General features: G+C 38.8%; 3 protein-coding genes and 1 long non-coding RNA gene across 10 annotated transcripts; 3 read left to right on the top strand and 1 right to left on the bottom strand.

The window, feature by feature from the left end:
• Positions 1–2,211: 2,211 nt before the first annotated feature.
• Positions 2,212–7,602, bottom strand: LOC117599363 (uncharacterized). Of its 2 annotated transcripts, none has more exons than XR_004579829.2 (3): positions 7,475–7,602; positions 6,618–6,770; positions 2,212–5,502 (listed from the first exon to the last, which is right to left on the bottom strand). It is a non-coding gene; the product is annotated as an uncharacterized LOC117599363 (long non-coding RNA). The 2 variants fall into 2 exon arrangements; XR_008304577.1 differs by lacking the exon at positions 7,475–7,602 and adding an exon at positions 7,160–7,320.
• Positions 7,513–12,923, top strand: LOC113543564 (uncharacterized). Its single transcript, XM_026941881.3, has 7 exons — positions 7,513–7,934; positions 8,937–9,075; positions 9,424–9,563; positions 9,850–9,902; positions 10,048–10,172; positions 10,708–11,025; positions 11,119–12,923. Exons 1-7 carry the CDS (start codon positions 7,666–7,668, stop codon positions 11,455–11,457), a joined length of 1,383 nt encoding a protein of 460 aa, XP_026797682.3. The 5' UTR covers positions 7,513–7,665; the 3' UTR covers positions 11,458–12,923.
• A 547-nt stretch (positions 12,924–13,470) lies between these two features.
• Positions 13,471–16,819, top strand: im:7136398 (schwannomin-interacting protein 1). Of its 6 annotated transcripts, none has more exons than XM_026941940.3 (7): positions 13,471–13,901; positions 14,278–14,527; positions 14,715–14,845; positions 15,544–15,631; positions 15,760–15,873; positions 15,999–16,116; positions 16,249–16,819. In XM_026941940.3, exons 2-7 carry the CDS (start codon positions 14,324–14,326, stop codon positions 16,347–16,349), a joined length of 756 nt encoding a protein of 251 aa, XP_026797741.1. In that variant the 5' UTR covers positions 13,471–13,901; positions 14,278–14,323; the 3' UTR covers positions 16,350–16,819. The 6 variants fall into 6 exon arrangements, with proteins under 6 accessions (XP_026797741.1, XP_026797739.1, XP_026797743.1 ...); XM_026941938.3 differs by having other exon boundaries at positions 13,474–13,901; positions 14,293–14,527; XM_026941942.3 differs by having other exon boundaries at positions 13,483–13,901; positions 14,321–14,527; positions 16,002–16,116.
• A 149-nt stretch (positions 16,820–16,968) lies between these two features.
• Positions 16,969–20,625, top strand: LOC113543617 (P2Y purinoceptor 3). The gene is made up of 2 exons (XM_026941978.3): positions 16,969–18,028; positions 18,378–20,625. Exon 2 carries the CDS (start codon positions 18,550–18,552, stop codon positions 19,870–19,872), a length of 1,323 nt encoding a protein of 440 aa, XP_026797779.1. The 5' UTR covers positions 16,969–18,028; positions 18,378–18,549; the 3' UTR covers positions 19,873–20,625.
• Positions 20,626–20,861: the final 236 nt, after the last annotated feature.

The raw sequence follows: 20,861 nt of genomic DNA, 5'->3' as shown, positions 1-20,861 counted from the left end.
TCTTTCACACTCCAATTCTTTCACAGAGCTTTTTATTTGTGGCATTACTTGCTAAACAGCCATGCCAGTTTTAATTCTCGATTTGTGGATCTTGGAGTACGTTCTATTCCTAGTTTTGTCCCAGACGTTCAAACAGTTTGTACCTGAAGACAAAGAAGAATGTCATGAGTTTTAATTCATTAAAGGAAAAAACAATAGTACAGAGCAAAAGCATTACCGTGCATGGTGCATGAGTCACAGATGCTCAATTATGAAAACGAAACAAATATGAGAATAAAAAAGACAAGATTTGGAGAACTTTAATAATGCATTTGTGTGTTTCTCTGTTTAGTTCTGGAAGATACAGACCGGACAAATTGAAGAAAAAAAAACAACAACAAGGTATGCCAGAACAGTTCCAGTGTGCCTTGGCATTGGTTCTGGAGCTTTACTGGTGGGATGAACACCATTCCTCCAAAAGATATTCTTTCATTTAGTTTTTTATAATGTTGGTGGAGAGCACTGTTTAACACATCAGTCCATAATCTCCCATAGGTGTCCAGTTGAGATGAGATAAGGTAACTGTAAAGGCCATTACATGTAATTTACATACACTTCCATCAGGATAGAAATGCTTCATCATAGCATAAAGGTGGTCAGTCAGAATAAATTTGCATTAATTTAATTTGGACCCAAACCATGCCAGCAAAATCCAAAATTCCCCCCACAGCTTTTTTTTTCACCTGCCTATACATACATACCATACTTTTGGTCCTGCATAGAAATGTGCAGAGTCATGCTGAATCTGGATCATCAGATGCGAAATCAGATTCAAAAGGAAGATTTACAGTTAGTCAAGTTGGCCAAAACTGACAAGAAACTGTACATGAGGGACTATAAAATAATTGTATTGCCACATAGGTGAAAACACAGATACACACATATAGAGCACACTGTCCATTTGTTCTACACACGCTCCCCAGGCTACCACAGCATCTCCACATAGCGTGTAAATGCAGCTGATAGTCCTGCCACGTAAGCGACAGGCCAGGCAGGAGCGACATGGGAAGTTGGTTATTATTGTTATCATCATAACTATTATCATTATCAGCCTCGGCAACAGCAGGTACCCTTCATCTGGGAGCGATGCGTCATACGCCTGGGTCGAAACCGTGAAGTGCCAGGAAGCGACCTGCACTGAATGTAAAATACAAAAAGGGTTTGGGGGGGTTGGAAGAGGGGGGGTATTTGAATCACTCTGGCACGCTTTCAATTTCTCCCTCTCCACCCCTCCTTCTCACTCTTTCTTTCGCCTTTCTGCTCAATTTTCTTTCTAGTCACAAAAATATGTTTTCCTTTCTTGCCCTATACCAATCTTTTTCCATTTCTGCCACAGCATCATTGATCTTGGTCACTTTCATCTGTTTCGTTTTTCACTGCATGTCCTTTCTGATGTATTTACAATTCCTTTCTCATTCGCACACCATCTCACAGACATACACACACATCCCGCTCGCAAACTTCCCACGTCACACAACATCACCACATTGCTACGAAACTGCAACATCACTGCGTATCACTTTTCCCACTAGCTGTGGGATGCATGTCTTTCCATTTTCGGAGACAAAGGAATGGCACCTTTCGCTCTCTCAGAAACGCCCCCTTGCCATTCCTCCCCCACTATGCAAAATCTGAACCCCCACAAAGAGTTTATCCACGTTTTCCAGAAGCTGACATCTCCTCTTATCTCCCCTTGGCAAATACGGCGCAGCTAAAAACAATTTTCCTCTTATTTGTCTTGTTATTATGGACCCCTCCTACTCCCCCCATCCCACTGCCTGCAGCTCAGCACAAAGACTGTCACAGTGCATTAACCCGTCAGATAGCAGCAGCAACTGGATGCTGCCATCAAGTAGCTTTTGCAACCTCCTGCTCGAGTAACTCCATATTTCCACACAAAGAGACTTTACAATGTAATCCATTTGAGAATTACAAGCATTTTAATAAATCCACTTTCTCTCGTCATTGTCATTTTATACACACAAGTCAATGTACTATGGAAAAAAAAGCTGTGGCATAGTACAATGAAATATTAATGAAATCTGTGTTTTAATTTCTGTACATCTCTGACATGCATCATTTTCAGTATGGCTAACAGCAGCTCATGTATCACATAACAAATGCAGGCATCTGCTTTCATTAAGATAAAAAGCTCTACTGCTTACTCCAAGCTCTGTACAATTTTTGTAAACAGTATACATGACTGGGCACTTAAGGCAGCATGACTGATGTGGGAGGTAAGGCAAAGGGTTCATTTTTTTCCAGGGTTAATCGGGTTAAGCAAAATTTTGTCATATGTGCTTCAGATAAATCCTAGTTAATCTTGTTTTTTCTGCCTTTCTAATCCCATCTAATCTCAGAATATTATCTAGAGAGCTGTTAGATCATTTTTTACTGCTACCTATCAAACTATAAAAAGGAGTGATGCCGGTAATGAGGGCTTCATTCAACTGATTTATTACAGTGTCCAAAGGTATTAAAAACACCATACAATATAATGATCTGCGAGGCAATTACAGCAGTGTAGACACAATGATGAAGACTGGTGTGGTTAAGATCTCTACAACTGAGACATATTTTTAAATCAGAAACCTGCCATATACACAGTTTTATAATGTGAATTTGTTGTGCATTCGGATATAGAGAAACAGAATTTTTTAAGAGGATAAAGATTAATAAAGTGCTTTTATAATTATTAGTGCTTTTATAATTATTGACACATATGTTTTACATGAGCTGAAAGCAGATTTACAATTAGTGCTAGAATAATACACATAGAAAAGAACATGCTTTAAGGATGAAGTTTTAATCTATTTTGCCTAGACATTTTGCTGAAGCCTTTCTTAAAAACTTGAGAAACTCAGTTGCTTTGTATTTTAAGTACTTTGATACAGGGTCTCTGGGTAGCTCCATTAGAGGCCACAGTTTTGGTGAGCCTGTGCCCACTGCAGGCTCAGTTTTCTATTCTTGGCTGACAGGAGTGGAACCCAATGTGGTCTTCTGCCATCCACTTCAAGGCTCGATGTATTGTGCATTCTGAGATGCTTTTCTGCTCACCACGATTGTACAGAGTGGTTATCTGAATTACTGTAGCCGTTCTGTCAGCTTGAATCCATCTGCCCATTCTCCGTTGACCTCGCTCATCAGCAAGGCATGTCTGTCCGCAGAACTGCCGCTCACTGGACGTTTTTCTTTATTTCACCATTCTGAGTAAAATCCCAGGAGATCAGCAGTTATAGAAATACTCAAACCAGCCCATCTGGCACCAGCAATCATGCCATGATCAAAAATCACTGAGATCACATTTTTTCCTCATTCTTATGGTTGATGCGATTTTTTTCCTTATTATTCATCACAGTTCTCATACCATAAACAATTTCTTAATTATAAATGGAAAAGACTAGTAAAAGACTAGTGGTGAACCTGTGCCCACTGTAGCTTTGGTGTGGAACCCAATGTGATCTTCTACTGTTGTAGCCCATCTGCCTCAAGGTTCACTGTGATGTGTATTCTTTTATGCTCACCACAGTTATAAAAAGTGGTTATTTGAGTTCCTGTAGCCTTCTCCTGTCAGCTTCAACCAGTCTGCACATTCTCTTCTGACCTCTGTCAACAAGGCATTTCCACCTGCAGAACTGCTACTTACTAGATGGGGTTTTTTTTGTTTGTTTGTTTTTCACACCATTCTGTGTAAACTCTAGGGACTGTTGTGCATGAATCTCCCAAAAGAGATCAGCAGTTTCCAAAATGCTCAAACCAGCCTATCTGGTAAAGTCACTTAGATCACGTTTTTTTTATCCATTCTGATGTTTGGTGAACATTAACTAAAGCTCTTTACCTGTATCCAGGGGCTAAAGTGAGCCAGAATGGTCCCACATCAGCACCATAAGTAACTTCAAGGGGGTCAAAATTGGTGCTTTCTGCTTGTACTGCAGCAGGAACCAAACTTGCGGTCATCAAAGTTTGATTATTACACAAATAGCAAGAAGAAGGGTTTATGACCAAATAAAGTTTGTGTGTGCTCTGGTTGGTGAAAATAACATAAATACAGACAGTGTCCATCTATCTAACACCTTTACTCATGTTCTAAGGTTACCAACATTAAAAGCCACTGTTTGGGAATAACTGCACAAGAAAGGAAGGTTTTATCAACGTTTTCCCTCCTTTTTCCCATGGTTAAGTTCTGCATCCTCAATGAATATTGTTGGGCCGAATTTACTGAGGTCACTTCACATCCTGCATCTCAAAATGTTAGTTTGATGCTAATCTAACCTCACAATTATTTTAAGTAGATTCAAATCTGTAACATGAACTGTGTTTCCTTACAGGAATGCTTTGTTACACCAGGAGCGCATCGTGATTCAAACACTTGCATAACACACACTGATTCCATTAGTGAAAGTAATCACAAAGGCACAAAAATTTACTTGGCTGTTATTCTTCTATTTCATGAGGGTTGGCCTCATTTACTGTATTCCAATGAAGTGTATACAGGATCTATTATGATCGATCACTCAGATTAATGACGGATTATTAGGCTGAATGTAATGTAGCTAATGAGAGACAGGAATGTAAATGCTCAAAATCACTTCATCAAGTTGATTTTAACAGTGCTCATTGGTCAACTGTCTCTGTTTATGTAAGCAAACTTTTAATAATATATGCAATGATCTTGTCTTTATCTTTTGCTCTTTTGGTCATTACTGTGAAGTTTCAGCAGCCATCAAAAGACTCTCTTGTCCATCCTCATGAGTCTTGGAATTTGTGACAGAGTATGGCAAAGGTTTGTATCTTACCTGGAGGGACGGTCATATCAGGTGACATGGTGTGGGATCCACATGTGCCCGATGCAGACTCTCCACTGGTTTCCCACAAGGCTCAGTGATGGATCTTTCTCTGTTCTCCCTCTATGCTCACTCTCTTGGTGAAGTCACATCCTCAAATGGGTTTTCATACCACTGCTATGCTAATAACACTCAACTGATCCTCTCTCAGACACATCTCAGCATGTCTAGCAGATATCTTGTCATGGATGGCAGCTCATGAACTGAAAATCCCAGCAAAACTGAGCTGCTGTACACCCCTGGAGCTGTATCTCCATGTCGAGATCTTGTGATCTCCCTGAACAACTCTCTGATCTCACAGTCTGTCACTGCATTACCCTTGGGGTAAACATGGGCAACCAACTCTCCTTCTCACCTCACATCGCTAAACTGACTTGCTTTTACCGGCACTTTGTTGGTAGCTACAAAGAACCCTTGACGAAATCCTGAATGATGGCACATCCAAAATTTTGGACCCTCAAGGGAAGTTTAGAGTCAAGCAGGATGTGTTTCAGTTGATCCTTTGCCTCCAGTACATATGCAGGAAGAGACTCATCTCTCTTCCCTTCTGTCCAGATTTTTACGTGGAGATACATGGAAGAATGAATCATGGATGATACATGGAAGAATGTATCAAACCCTTAGAGCAAGAAAGAATAGACCAAAAGAGTTAGAACATGAGTTGTTAGATCTTCTGCTATTAAGATCTTTATTAGTTGTTTTCTTGCTAATACTGATTCTATTTAATCAGAACAGGCCCTGATATTTTTGAAAGAAAGGTCCATGTTCCTGATTTTAAGATGAAAAAAAATGAAACCACTAGAGCTGTGACTGAAATCACTCATTCACTCACTTGTTCACTATTTATTATATAGACTGTTGGCAGTAGTGAGGGAGACACTGGACCAAATTCAGGTAACACTCACTAGTGAGCACTCTGGAGACACCTTGCATAACTTGCTATCTCATAATCAATCAGAAATTACTTAGGTAATTGAAACCACAAAAAAGAGAAGTATTAAAGGTGATTTTCTATACACTAAGTTTATACACAGTGATGGTTGTTCCAGTATCCGTCCTGACAAGTAAATAACAAGCAGGAAAAAATAAAAACCCAAAGTATTGTGGTACTTGGTGCAGATGTTGCGTGCATCAGCTGTACACTGGATTTACAGTATTAATATAGTGAGCTATCTACTGAGAATTCGTACAACACTACATTTCGAACACTGCACTCAATAACAAACCATATAGTAAATAGGGAAGAAATTCAGGCACAGCATAAGACTGTTGGCCTCTTGAGTATTAACAGATTAAAAAGTACACTGTAAAATAGCACTCCTGCAGACTTTCGTAAAAAAAAAAAAAAATTAAATGACTCATGCTCAGAATGTGACTCATCCAGCTTTCCAGTGCTAATCAGTCTATCCAGTCCTGGAACATCACAAATTAAATAGCAGGCGCACACAGTGAAGTAAATGTGTTGGTAGCATTCAGTAAAATCATGGTTCTTCCTCTCTAGCTCTATCACTTCTCTCATCGGTGCTCACCCATGGGCCTTCAATCACCACACGACTCCAGTATACGCTACAGCCATCTGCCATGTAAAGCATCTCACCTCCATCAACCTCTCAACACCAAGCTTAATGTTACTCACATATTGTCATACTTGTTAAAATCAAATGGTAAAATCATTTAATACATGAACTGCATATATGTCTTCAGGGAAAAATAAACAGATCTTTAATGTGTTACCTTAGCTTAAGGCTGACATGTTGCAGGTTCTGGGTTTCCTGATTTTAGCTGTTAACCACTGCTACCGTGCACTTGGGAAACAGTTACTACAAAATCACTGGGTAAAAGCTATTGCTCCAGACATCCTTAACCTTCGTACCCTCTGTACCGCTTCTGCAAAACATAAACAGGTTTAAAAAAAAGAGAGAGGAGAAAGTAAAGGTTCACAGGAATAAGTGAGTCTGATGACTTCAGCATGCTAGATATAATTATTATATTAATGATTTATGTCTCTTTACTGATTTAATAAATGAAAAAAAAAAAACATCTGTATCAAAAACATCTGTACCACACTGTGTATTCCAATTGTGCCATAATTTGTACCTTGTCTGGAGTTCACAAAACTGAATTTCATTCCAAAAATATGGATTGATTATTTAATCCATAATAAAATGTTACATTTTGCCCAGATATTTTTATTGGAATGATTAGTTTCACTGTGTATCACTCATTTTAGGCACTATTTCACTGGTTTGGTATAATGCTCTATAAAGTGCACTTACACTAGGCAAAGTCCTAGGAGCATTTATAAGTGGTGTGACGCACAGTAAAAGCAATAAATAAAAGTAAGTAAACTTTTAGTCTGTATATTAGTGACGGAAATTCTTGGAATTTCCAGCAATAGTTTACTTCTAACTGCTGAAATACCTGGAAAAGCAATAGAAAATCAGTTTTAAAGTGGCAAGACCGCCTAGCCCATGCACTGTTAGTACTGAATCTCTGGTACACACCAGTGCTTTTGTACCACATCTGTTGCTTTAAAAAAAAAAAAAAAAAACTGTGAGAACCTTGGAGAGTTTAAGGCTCAAAGTTCTTACTTAGTGATTCATTATTCAGACGCCGTGGTGACGACAGAGTGCGTTCATTTTGCACTCGGCCCAAAATGGCGCTTTATACTCAAAATATCTGAGCTGTATTCTTGTATCATGTGCCGTGTTTCTTAACGTAGAGGAATTTCAATAGCGGTAACCGTTGCGGTTTGACTCCTGTGTGTGTCCGGTGTGTGTGTATGTGCGCTCTTGTATCTCTGTTCGGCTCTCTATCCCGTGAGCAAACTTCGAAGATGAATCGGTCGGGAAAACTCCGTGTTGCTGTAGTTGGAGCAGGGGCAGCGGGATTATGTGCAGCTCGTCACATCCTGTCTCGAGCCGATACGCTCGAGCCGCCCGTGGTGTTCGAGCAGAGCGCGCGCGTGGGAGGCACGTGGTACTACGAGGAGCGCGTGGGCACTTCTGACGATGGCCGGCCGATCCACAGCAGCATGTACAGAGACCTCAGGTGGCGTGTCACTCACAAGCATGTATTCACACAGCGTTTACAGGGGGACTTGGACACACACATAAGGCTTTGGTGTAAAATGACTAAAAAGTACACTCAGTGATCACTTTAGCAGGTACACCTACCACACAGACGCACTTCTCTGGTTAAAAATCCAGTTTGGTCTGACCAGCTGCCTTTGGTCAAACTGGTAGGCCATCTTTACCAGATATTCTAACTTCCGTACTGTTGTGTTCTTAAAAGTGTCCAGGATTTAGAATTAGTAGCAGTAATTCAGAAGCTTTTTTCTTTCTACCAGATGGCAAACATGGTCTACCAGCTTGGACAGTGTTTAGAAGCTGGCACTTGGTCAGCTTACACACGATTTTTCAGCAGGATTTGTGGGTATACAATTACCGAATGGAGCCCCTCTTTTTTGACCAACTGCATAGAAAAATCAGTGGATAGGGACCATAGGGCCACTGACCAAACGTTTGGATGTTAGACCATTTTTAGTGACACTGACATTGTAATGACAATTGTGACTATGGCACTATTACAAGTGTATGAGATGAAGCCAACCCCAAAAATGCTGCTGTGCCAGTGCATACCAGGGCAACACCAAATAAGATGTGACTGCCATATCAGTGTTAGTGCCCAAATAATAACAGCTGTGTCCTGTGGTGGTGACTTCCCATTGATGGAGGGAGTAGAGGAGGGCTGATAAATTGTGCACAGCAACAGATGGGCTATAGTCATTAATTATCTGTACAAAGTGCATCTATATGGTGAATATATGGTACCTCATAAAATGGCTAATGAGCCTAGATATAAGGTAGGCGTACCTAATAAAGTCACTACTGAGCATTTTGAAATGTCAAATAGTATTAAGTGAGGATGAGTAGTCATGAAATAATCACAAAGGCATTTCACCTCTCATCCAAGGGTCTGATGAAGAACTTCATTCACCTTGGCTTACTACAGTGCTGTGCTGTTGTCTCTCAACATGCTCTTTGTTTTCAGAACCAACCTGCCTAAAGAGGTCATGATGTTTCCTGATTTTCCCTTTGACTCCCACTTGCCCTCTTTTCTGACCCACTGGGATGTTCAGCAGTATTTAGAGACATACTGCAAGAGTCATGACATCACGCCACACATTAAGGTTTTCAAACAGAGATCATCACGTCATTATTATTTTCAGCATATTTCACAAACTGTAAAATACTGTATACAACATATTTAAACATATTGTACAAAGCATCTCATTTTCTGTGTTCAGAACACATGTCAACTGCAGCAATGTTCATTAGATTTTCAAACAGTGTCAACTTCATTGACCACTGGCTGAAAACACTGCCATAGAGACAGTAGCAGGAAACACAGCCAATCAGATGTGCACATAGGCCAATAAGGAGTGGCTTGTAAATGTCCTTCGGTATTAGTGAATAACGTTTTTGTGTTGGAGGCTAAAGTAATGCTTGTGATGGCCCTGTCTCCCTCTCCCCGACAGTTCAACACTATGGTGGAAGAGGTGAAACCCATCTCCATGGAGACAGATAAAGGGGGGGCCGTGAGGTGGGAGGTAATTTCGCGTGGCATGCACGGAGGACATAGCACACAGACATTCGACTCTGTGTTCATCTGCAGTGGGTGAGGAATGCCATTTCTGCTCTTGAGACACACAAAATCAACTTGTACTCAATATGAAGTTGATCCCTTGGTGCCATTTTGTTAAGATGTATTTTATTATCCTAAAAGAGGTGCAGTTTTTTTTTTTTAGTTAAACTCCAAACATTGAACTGATTTCACCCTTGCTGCTAGAATATGAATGAGCACTGTTTAAACCATTGGTAAGGAATAGGTGTGAAAGAAGCCTCAAGGAGAAAAGAGCAACAGACCTGTAGGCATGACTCATGTGTTCCTTCCTTTTCTACAGTCATTACTCTGTGCCCCATTTGCCCTCCATTCCGGGAATAGAGCATTTTAAAGGTGCAGCAAATGTTCAGTGGTAACAACAAACATGACCCTGAGAGTGCAAACCATTACGCTTCTACTCTCTTACCATTTTGCTCGCTGTTGATTTCTCTCACTCTCACTCTGGCGTTTGCTCTCTTTTGCTTGTGTCCTTTCATAGGAAAGGTGATGCACAGCCACTCTTATCGCTGCCCAGAACCTTTTGCCCATCAATCTGTGGTGGTCTTGGGTGCTGGAGCATCTGGGGTTGACATCTCGTTTGAGCTGGCTCAAGCTAAAGCCCAGGTGAAATGAGCATTTAATACACAGTGATAATGTTGCAACTGAAAAAGGCATGTGACAAACTAGTCTATGTCCTTACTTTTAGTTACGTTTATCTAAAATTTTAGTTTGCCCACATTTTGTGTAGGAGCTTCTAATCTACACCCGGGTGACAAAGTAAAGAAAAAAAAACTGGTGGCTCTCTTATGTGTTATACAGCACTCCCCACCACCATCATCAAAACACCTATTGAGGGAATATCTTTTGAAAGAATGGTTTTCATCTGTCCAGTACAATACAAATACTTGTAGAATCAATGCCAAGGTACAGTGAAGCTGTTCTGGAGGCTGGTGGTGGCACAACACCATACTAAGACACTTTATGTTGTTTTTTTCCTTTGTCACCTGTCTGTAATTAGGATATGTAATTGACTGGTCAGCATGTAATGGTATGATGTACACGTGTGCCTTTAGAAATCAAGCTGCTTGTGGCTGTCAGGAGTATTAATGGTAAGCAGAGACTGACTTATTCCCTACTGTTTTATTATCTCCATCTCTAGGTGATTCTTAGCCATACTAAGACAGCCCTGCCATTTTCTTTGCCCCTGGAAATCCAGCAGGCACCTCCTGTAGTGAAGGTGCTGGACAATGGCTCTCTGTTCTTTCAGGATGGTTCAGTGGCCCATGCTCAAGTTCTTCTGCTTTGCACTGGATACAATTACCACTTCCCATTCCTTTGCCCGAAACAGCTTGGCCTGGAGGTGCAGCACCACCTAGTGGCTCCTCTTTACAAGTACCTGGTGCTTCCAGCCTTTCCCTCACTCTTTTTTATAGGTATTTGCAAAAACATCTGCCCTTTTCTTCACTTCCATTATCAGGTAAGCATCTAGAGGATGTGTTTTCAGTGATATAAGCAACTAGTTCTCATACTTTTTTTGTCTAATTGTCTCCTTGTTTTATCTTTCCCTCAGATCCAGTTTGCACTTGCAGTTCTTGATGGCACTGTGCAGTTGCCCTCACACGAGTTGATGGACGAGGATGCAGAGAGAGAGAGGCAAAGAAAGACACAGATGGGTGTTCAGGTGAAACATCTCCTGCAAATGGACTCTGATCAGTGGCATTACTATGTGAGTCTGGCAACAGCAGCAGGGTTGCCACCTCCAAATCCAGTTATACAGAGTCTCTATGAGGAAGTAGGGAGACAACGACGGGCAAACCCTCAAGCCTACAGAGAAATTAACTACAGACTGGTTAATGCCACTGAGTGGCAGCTTCTCAATGCACCATCTGAACAAACAGATAATATTTAGTTAGATATGTTTAGTAGCAATAAATCAAGGCAAACACACTTTTCACCAGTCTTTCGAAGCACTCCATCACTTGCAATCAAATCAATTCTTCATCTGATTCATCTGAACTGATTTAACAGAACTGTTTATTGCCATATGCAATAACTTATTTCCCAATTAGTATGAATTGTAGAATTAATACCCTTTGATTGATGCAAAAAAACAAACATGCCTAGGGCCCCTGAATGTTCACAAAAGACTGAATCTTTTCAGAAAGATGGCAAAATATTTTTAAGTTTGCATTTCATAATTATACATTACATTATAAGTTCAGTCATCTTGATTTAATATTTTTAGAAATTCAAGACTAGAACTACCAAAAATCTTCACAGACATTAAAAGACCAAGAGAATGTGATACCTGTGATACCTTTTCACTATTACACACTATCAGATTAATCTGTTAGAGGTGCTGTGTTTATGAAGGACATTTTGTAACACTAAACCAATCTGTAGCATTCTGAAATTATTCTGAAGATATAAAGTATAGTATATAGTATAAAGTATAAGAAATGTCTCTATGGATATCCTATAACAATAAAGATAGTATGCCAAATATAAAATGTTTTACTGACATAAATGAGTAGAATTTTATGAATATTCAGGTATTTTGGGACATCAGGTTAATAAAATAGCAGCATTTGTTTTCTGCCTTGTAAGTGAAAGTGAACTTATGTTACTAAGCCCTTGCTGTGGTACTGCCTGATAGAAGTAGCATAATTCCTGTGGCATCATATATAAGGGAGTGTGGTCAGCATCAAACAAGAAGTTGACCCCAAAAAGCTTAAGGTAGGAACATATGCAGGAACATAGGCTTTGGCTACATGTTCTTATAAGGTTATAAAATTGTCATGACTAATATATTACACGTATTTATGATGCATGTATGAATAAAAAATAACCATAAAGTTCGTTCAAATCATGTACATATGTTTATAGTTTAATCATTTTCAAGATGACTAATAGGATGACCAAGCATAGATAATTGGGAGAGTTTTCCAAAGACAAAAGTATGCAGAGGTTTTTTACTTAGGGCACAGTGTTAATTTAGTTTTAGAGAATGATGTCAATTATTTTTTTTTTAATGCTGCTACTGCAAGAAATGCATTATAAAATGTCGCTTACCTTTAAGTGGTTTTCCACTGTCATTTTTACTTACTCTGTTCATACTGAATTTTAGAAAAGATCAGTTATGAATTTGGAAAATGTTGGTATTAATGCAGGAAATGAATTGTAGAAAAATTACTTTGGCCAACATGTTAATATGTAGTCATTTTTACTTAGTCTTCTGTGCAAATTCAGAGTACAAATAAAGAATATGTTGATGATAAATCTGGAGATTTTTTCCCAAATCCTTGTATTGAAATATGATTTATTCATGTCATGAAGAATGCTAGAAGTAAATTAAAATTCCCATGCTATCCCAAATGACTAAACATCTCATTAATATGCTTTTCAGTCAGTTTGACAAGAATCTAAAATATGATATAAGCCTTGATGTGGAGATACTTAACACCTTGAGGATTTCTGAAAGGTATCATGGTCATATCAGGGTTTTGTTTTATATATATATATATATATATATATATATATATATATATATATATATATATATATATATGTGTGTGTGTGTGTGTGTGTATGTGTATATATATATATATATATATATATATATATATATATATATATATATATATATATATACTATGAATAATATTGGTGCTATGTTAATTGTACTTATGTTTTTATAGTATATAATTGATTTTTATTGCTGGTCCTCTAATAAGTAACACAGAGGCTAGATTTATGTGTATATGAATCAAATCAGAAACTTCAAGCTGAGAATTATACCACCCCAAATGTTTAGACCAAAAACACTATATGTCAGTGGAGATTGAGCATTTGTTTAGGAAGATAATAAACACTTCCTCTCCGCCTTTATCAACTATGCGAGTCATTTCTGACTTTTTCCATCTGCTCTCAGGCGTCATCTCCGAACATTGTGAAATTGGACACCTAAGTTTCTTCCCAACCTTCCCAATCCGGCCGCCCCTTCCACTTTTCATTCCAAAAGTAGCTAAAGCTCATGTGCGGTTCGTACACTACAAATTTTAACTTATCCAATTGTTTTTGAGCAAGAAACCGAAATCGTTTGACAAAAAGAAACGTCGCCGACGGAAATTATAAAGTTTAGCTTCAAACAAACAGAGCCACGGCGAGATCTCGCGAGCGGGCGGGGCGGCGGGAAATGTAAGATGGGGAGGGGGGGTTTCCTCATACAGGAGGAATGATTAACTAATAAGACGCAATTAATTGAAATCTGTGAATTTGTCCTCTTCGATGTACCGTCACTTTTGGACCATAATGGCAGTTTATGTGTCAAGATCAGCTTTGCGGTAAGGAGAGGTAAGGAAATGACTTCATGTCATCCGCCCCCTTAGAAAAACAGACTATGGCATGTGTGGTATGGTCCTCAGAACTTTCTCTAGCTGCACGCTGATGATTGAAGAAAAATGCGTTCCACTTGCACACGAAGTTTACGGGTTTTATTTCCTTTAAAAAAGGGAAGCTAGCATGTTATAAAGCGTTAAATAATCACTCATTGTAAGTTTGTGTGAGAGCACGATCTCCAGTGTTACACTAGCACCTTCTTACTAAACTATAACTCTTAAACGTTAGCCTCTGTGTTTACATTTGTGTATGTTCTCTATTATACCAAAAACTTGAATATAAGATGCAGAGCTATTAAAGATGATTACTGATACATGAAGTTTCATTTAAGCATAAATGGCTTCAGTCTCAGATGAGTTTGCTTCACTGCTCAGCACATGGAAGAGGAGGTGGATGGCAGTGGGCAGGAGGAACAGAATGCTGATGACCCTGCTCTTCCTGGTGCCAGCCTTGTGACACACAACCAGCCTCAGGAGCCCTACACACAAGACCACGACCTTCCCATCATGCACTGGGAGGACTTGAGTTTGCGAATAGCCGAGCTTGAGAAACAGGAGGAAGAGAGGAGGAAAAAAGCTGAGGTTTGACAACAATCATTCAGCTGTCAAAGGTTTTGTAAAGCCTCCGCTCTCGGGCATTATTGTCTTCTCTTATTCTCTGTCCCAGTGTTCATGTGAAACACTATTGAAGATAAAAAGCTACTGTACAAATTTGATCCTAAATTCCATGTGTTTTTTTTGTGTGTGTGTGTGTGTGATTTTATTCCAGTCCATGGGTTTAACAGACCAAGAACCTGTGCCAGAACCCTGGCCTTATGTAAAGCACCAGTCACTTAACAGAAAGCAGTGGGAAGATGCAGGTGATCTTAGAGGATACCGTTTTCCATGCATTACATCTCGGTATGCCATGACTGCTTTTTAGCTACACCACAAACCGTAGACCCAGGGTGATCACAAAATTCTCGGGGTTCATAGTGATGTGAGGGGTTCATGAGATTGTGATAGACTATGACTTTGTATTTAAAAAGTGACAGAATTGGCTGACTGAAATAACTGTTTAATATATGTGCTAAACTTTGTTTTTGGGCCACAGCTTAATGTAGGTTACAGTTAGATAAGAAAAAAAAATTCATTTTAATCATTTTAAAAAGCTTGTAAACTAGCTTAAAATGGACAGATATGGAAAAAAGCTTTAATAATCACATGAAGGTATACAGATTTCTTAAAAAAAAGAAAGAAAACAAAACAAAACATGCAAATCTGGCCACTAAACCAATCAAGTAAAGATGGCCTATTTAAAAGAATGTAAAAATAGTTACAAATGTCATAATAAGAATACTTATATTATTATAAACCTGATATTTATATGTAACAAAAATAAACAAACATGCTAAAATTTGGCATTTATTATATTTGTATAAAAAAGACTTAGCAGTATTGAAATCCTGCTTCCCAATGCAGCATAAGTTCAAAAAAATATAAGCATCACTAGTGAATGACAAAATAATGATTATGACATTTTATAATGATCTTTATACTCCAGGTTTTGTGAAACATAATTTTGACAGGCTTCATCACTGCACTTAATGTGTTTATAGGTTTAACAGTCCTAAAAACCTACAGCTGTGTTTTATCAACGACAGTGAGAGCGATGAAGAGGGTGATGAAGGGGCAGCCTTCAAAGAGGTGAACACAGCTCCAAAAATCATCTGTATTTGCAAATTAACTTCTTTCCTTTACTCCAATTACAGGATTGTATTAATTACAGGATGGTATTATGATAATAGGATGTTTCTTTGCTTTCTTACGTACAGAGGTCACATGAATCACAGGGACAGGGGCGACGATCTGCCGGCCTGAAACAGGAAGTGAGAGCAGCTCTGAGTGAGCTCCGAGATAAGCTTTGGGCTGAGCAGAGGCAGCAACAGGTGCCTTAAACGCATTCCAGCTTTGCACAATATAATACACTGTGATGTCATTATCTGTGACTCATTCACTCTTTTGTGCTAGACTGTTTGTTCCTACATTGTTCTGTTGTGTTTTGATGATGCAGCAGCTGAGCCACAAGGATGTGAGCTTTAGGAGAAAAAAACTTAGCCGCAGTGATCTGCAAACCTGCTCTGTGCTTCAGCTAAATGCCCTCAGGACTTCCCTCCATGAAGACATTCAGGGTTAGTACATCCTCCTCTTTGTTTCATGGGTTTTAAATATGCATTTTATTTGTAAATCCATAATGGTTAAGGTGTCAAACATGTTATAATATGCAAATATCTGTATTTGTGTGTAATTATTTAAACTCACAGACCTGAGCTCGGAATTAGTGAAGCATCTGGTGGTGAGGGACAATCTACGGACAAAGCAAGACGCCATGCTCCTGGATGTACAGGATATGACGTCAGTGTGACTCATATCAAGCTATAATTAGCCTATATTATAAAATAGGCTACCATATGATAGGCCATTTTGGAATGATGGACCTATATTACACCAGCAATTTATTGTCCAGTATGTTTTTTTCTACTTTACACTAACAAAGCCATATGATCCCATTTGTCTTGATTTGCTTTTTTGTGCTCACACAAATATTGCTTACTATGTGAATGTAATTATTTTACTCACAAGTTTTATTGTGAGAAACTGTATGTGTGAAAGAGTAGCTAAACAAGCATGCTCTTCATGTTTTCAATGTTTGTTTTATATTACCATCCATAAGAACTGTGAAAGCTGCTATTAAATATATGTGATCAGTAACTGCTTTATGGGAATATGCATATAATATACTATAGCATCTGCTGAATATGGGGCTTCTCATTGTAAAAACTAACACAAACTTTAGTAATATAACTGAATAAATCTGTTTACTTAACTCCTAAATGTGTGGGTGTCTTGCCAACCTTTGCTGAAACATTTTATGATAATCGTACACATATTTTGTGCAGATACTATGCTGTCAGTGCTATCAAATGCATTGAACTACATGTAACACTATTCACTGTTAACTACATACATGGTTATTTTGTCAATCACATATCTAAGCGAAATCACTTTTTAAAGTTCATTTATTCTATTTGTGCATTTTGTTAACTGGAAAAACAAAACAAAGGACGAATGAGGAGGTTACAGGTCGCAAGCAACCAACGGTATGCGTTTAGGGTTAATATTTAAAGCATACGGGATATTGTTATTTCTTCTGTTTCACTGCAATGTCTGTTTCTGGGAGCCGATATGGAGAGAATAATGTAAGATGATGAAAGGTAAGCCTTATATTTTGCAAGTTATAAATTGCAAGTTTTGTTATTCATGTAGTCTATGCAATGACACCCAGTGTACTAACAGTTAAGAACATTAAGAAGCTTCCTTTTAATTCAAGAATATTTAAACAAGAAGGAGCAATAAGATTGCATTCTTGGCATGTGTCTGATCGAAGCTTTGTATTTGACAAGTCGACATGAAGAAATATTCTCTAATTTACAACCTCCTGACGATCCACTTTCTACCTCATAGCATGTCTACTGGAGTGAATGTCAGTGTCTAATAAACATGATCTCTCAGCCTTGCACAGCTCAGCTGCTCAGCCAAGCAAAGTAAGACATGGTCTGAGAGAGCGAGAGCAACAGAAAGATCAGAATAACAAGCAGCACATATGGATAGGAAATTGTAAATGTCTACCACAAAGAAAGGTATTATTACGGCATATGTTGTATTTTTGATCAGTGTAATGGATGGATAGATGGATAGTTTTCTTTGCAGCTAATCTGTTCTGAATTCTTATACTACACAGACATATTTGTTTGCATAACTTTGTAAACAAACCAAACGATTCCTTGCTTCTCTTGCTGTTTCTAAAGGGCCACACTGTACTGTATAACATATTGAGTTTCCTTTCAGCATTTCTGTCTGAATGAATAGATATTAATTATTTACCAAAGTGTACCTGTGAGACCACATGCAGTTGCAGTGTAAGAACGGCCTCCAGGTCACAAACACTTGATATTTAGACGCTGGCGTCTGTCTACGGCGGAACTGTGGCATTTAAGTGTAGCTACAAAAATAGATTGAATATATTGCTCATTTTCCAGACATGTAAGTATTTCCTGTTCAGTTTTCTATGGCAGATTAGGTCAGCAATTGAAGATCATTAAGATTACAGGACTTTTTTATGCAAGTAATAAGAAACTAGAAGCATGAATGGAGAGGTTAAAGTAAAAGCCTGTTACTGATTGAAAGGTTAATAGAGCAAGTACGGCTGAATCAGCACAATAATTTGGTCAACATGAATTTCCTTTAGGGGTACACGACAGTCAGAACAAATGCTTAACACGTAATGTGATGAGGACACTTGAGTACTACAGATGAAATCTTGAAATTGAAGATTTAAAATGTCTCATTTAAAATGTTAATTGCTCAAATACAATGTTTATTTATTTTAAAGACTCTGGAGTTTGTTTAGCACTGGGGAAAATCTGAGGATTTACTATCAAGCTACCTGGATATCAAACACAGGAATGTAATCAGGACTTATCATTAGCAGTGAAAAGGAAATGTAGGATGAAGCTCTGTATCTATGCCATAAACAGCTGATCACTACTGCTTTCTCCAGCACCATGGCAGATGCTTTATTGGAGCGAGGCACGAGCTCTAATTCCTCGAGTAATCACACAGATTTAATCCTGACAGCACCACTCAGCTGCAGCAACGATGAGTCATACAAGTACATCATCTTACCCCTGTGCTACTCTATAACCTTCTTACTCAGTGTTGTCCTAAACTCCACTGTTCTTTTGCGCTCGTACCGTGGTGGCCGCCGATGGAATACCTCACTAATTTATATGGTCAACCTGGCATCCACGGACCTAATGTACAGCTTGTCTCTGCCACTCTTGGTGGCAAGTTATGTCATGCATGACCATTGGGTGTTTGGGGATTTTATGTGCAGGTTGGTACGCTTCCTCTTTTATTTCAACCTCTACTGTAGCATCTTTTTCCTCACCTGCATCTCTGTGCACCGCTATATGGGTATCTGCCACCCTATCAGAACCATCAAGCTGGAGAGCAAGCGTGCTGCAAAGAGCACCTGCGCTATGGTCTGGGTCGTGGTGTTCCTGCTCACCTGTCCGATATTTCGTTTCGCTCAAACTGGCGACATGCCTAGAGTAGATGGAAATGGAAAGAACACAACCATGGGAAGTGGGCTAAACCAAGTGGGCCTAGAGATGTATAAGAACTGTTTTGATGTTGCAACAGACACTGAGTTCTCAGAGTACATTCCATATGGAATTGTTCTTCACCTTCTAGGCTTCTTTGTTCCCTTTACTGTCATTGCATGGTGTTACTCGCAGGTGGTTCGAACCATCTTTCAGACCTTGCACACCCAACCATACGTGCAGGAGGTCAGTGATAATGAAAGAGGCCCCACCAATCAGACCTCGATCTCGATCTCTGGCTCTCAGCATGCACCATATATCAGCAGGCGCCGCAAATCCATCAAAACAATCATTACCATCACCTTCTTGTTCGCGCTGTGCTTTCTACCATTCCATATCACCCGGACGCTGTACCTCATTCTTAAACAGAGAAACGCAGAGTGCCACACCATACACGCTATTTCTGTCTGCTACAAAGTCACTCGACCCCTGGCGTCATTCAATTCATGGCTCAATGCTCTGCTCTACTTCCTCACTGGGGACAATGGCATCTCTTGCTGTGGACTGACAGAAACCAGTCATCATACGCACCATGTCTGGCCATCAAGGGCTCTTGGAGGACTGAAAAAGGACGTGGTGGCTGAAAAGGGAGAACAGGGTGAAAAACATACAAACCATAATCAAAAGAAAGACTCCAAACCCTCAGGAATCACACAAAGGACTGTGAATATGACCAAGCCCTGTCCATGGTGGCTTTCCTATGAATTGTCTGTGTCTGAATAATACTGATCATATATTTATTTTGTTAATTTTCTATTAAAAGAGCAATAAGAATATTTCTTATTCGAATTCTCTGTGCTGAAGTAGTTGCATTTTATCACCTTATTGCTCAGTACATGGCTATTTACCAGCCTGGAACAAAAATTTTTATTTGCATCCTGCATTGAGCCATTCTAATCTTGTGACGTTTTGTTATTTGTCATAACTGTGGTAATGCTGAGACTGCCTTAACTTAAAAAAAAAACTGTTTATTAATTTGCTCTTCATTAATTATTTATTAAATGATTGTTTCCAACTAAAGCATTAAAATGATTGATTTTTTTACATTCATCTCCCTTAATTAATACAAGATCTACAATGGCTGCTAGCAAATGGAGTGTAATGAGACTGATTAATATATAAGAACAAGTCAATAAATGAAAAGAAAACAGGAAACCATGTTACTAATTCACAGCCCGTGACCATGCATGTATTAATAGTTAAACTCTTTCCTGTCCTGATCTTAGCACAAGATTAGAATTAAGCATAATCCATTAGTATTACTTTGACCCTTACGCCTGACCTCCCTGCATGTTAATGATAGTTTCATGGCGTAAATTATAAGTGATGAATACGATCAGCAATGCCTTTTTTTTTATTAAATGTTCATCAAATCAAACAACTGTTTTTACAATTTTCTATATGTACACATTTTATTCATTATTTTGTTGTTTACGCCTCATATCCACAAAACACACATGGTTGCTAGACCATAAAAACACAATATTTCCAATCTGGGGTGTGCTTATGTCCAAGTGAATAATATTTTTTTTACACAATTTTACAATTTTTTTGTAGAATTGTACACAGGAGGTTCACAGTCACAGGCCCTTCCACCTTTTACATCTCTATTCAGAATATATGACAAGCCCCTGTGGCCTGTAGCTATTAAATACACCATGCACTTCTGTTTAAAAAAAAAAAAATACTGAATTGTGTAAGAGTTCATTTAC

The sequence above is a fragment of the Pangasianodon hypophthalmus genome, chromosome 17 (genome assembly GCF_027358585.1).
Source record: "Pangasianodon hypophthalmus isolate fPanHyp1 chromosome 17, fPanHyp1.pri, whole genome shotgun sequence".
Taxonomy (NCBI): Eukaryota; Metazoa; Chordata; class Actinopteri; order Siluriformes; family Pangasiidae; genus Pangasianodon; species Pangasianodon hypophthalmus.
The sequence above is the reverse complement of the archived record's forward strand: the minus strand, read 5'-3'. Positions and strand labels throughout refer to the sequence as shown.

Bases quoted from the DNA above. Each gene is read 5' to 3' on its own strand.
- im:7136398 (XM_026941940.3), top strand. From the start codon at position 14,324: ATGGAAGAGGAGGTGGATGGCAGTGGGCAGGAGGAACAGAATGCTGAT. The intron at 14,528-14,714 runs GTTTGACAACAA...ATTTTATTCCAG, and splicing joins AGAGGAGGAAAAAAGCTGAG to TCCATGGGTTTAACAGACCA. The intron at 15,874-15,998 runs GTGCCTTAAACG...TTGATGATGCAG, and splicing joins CTGAGCAGAGGCAGCAACAG to CAGCTGAGCCACAAGGATGT.
- LOC113543617 (XM_026941978.3), top strand. From the start codon at position 18,550: ATGGCAGATGCTTTATTGGAGCGAGGCACGAGCTCTAATTCCTCGAGT.
- LOC113543564 (XM_026941881.3), top strand. From the start codon at position 7,666: ATGTGCGCTCTTGTATCTCTGTTCGGCTCTCTATCCCGTGAGCAAACT. The intron at 7,935-8,936 runs GTGGCGTGTCAC...CTTTGTTTTCAG, and splicing joins AGCATGTACAGAGACCTCAG to AACCAACCTGCCTAAAGAGG. The intron at 9,564-9,849 runs GTGAGGAATGCC...CCTTTTCTACAG, and splicing joins TCTGTGTTCATCTGCAGTGG to TCATTACTCTGTGCCCCATT.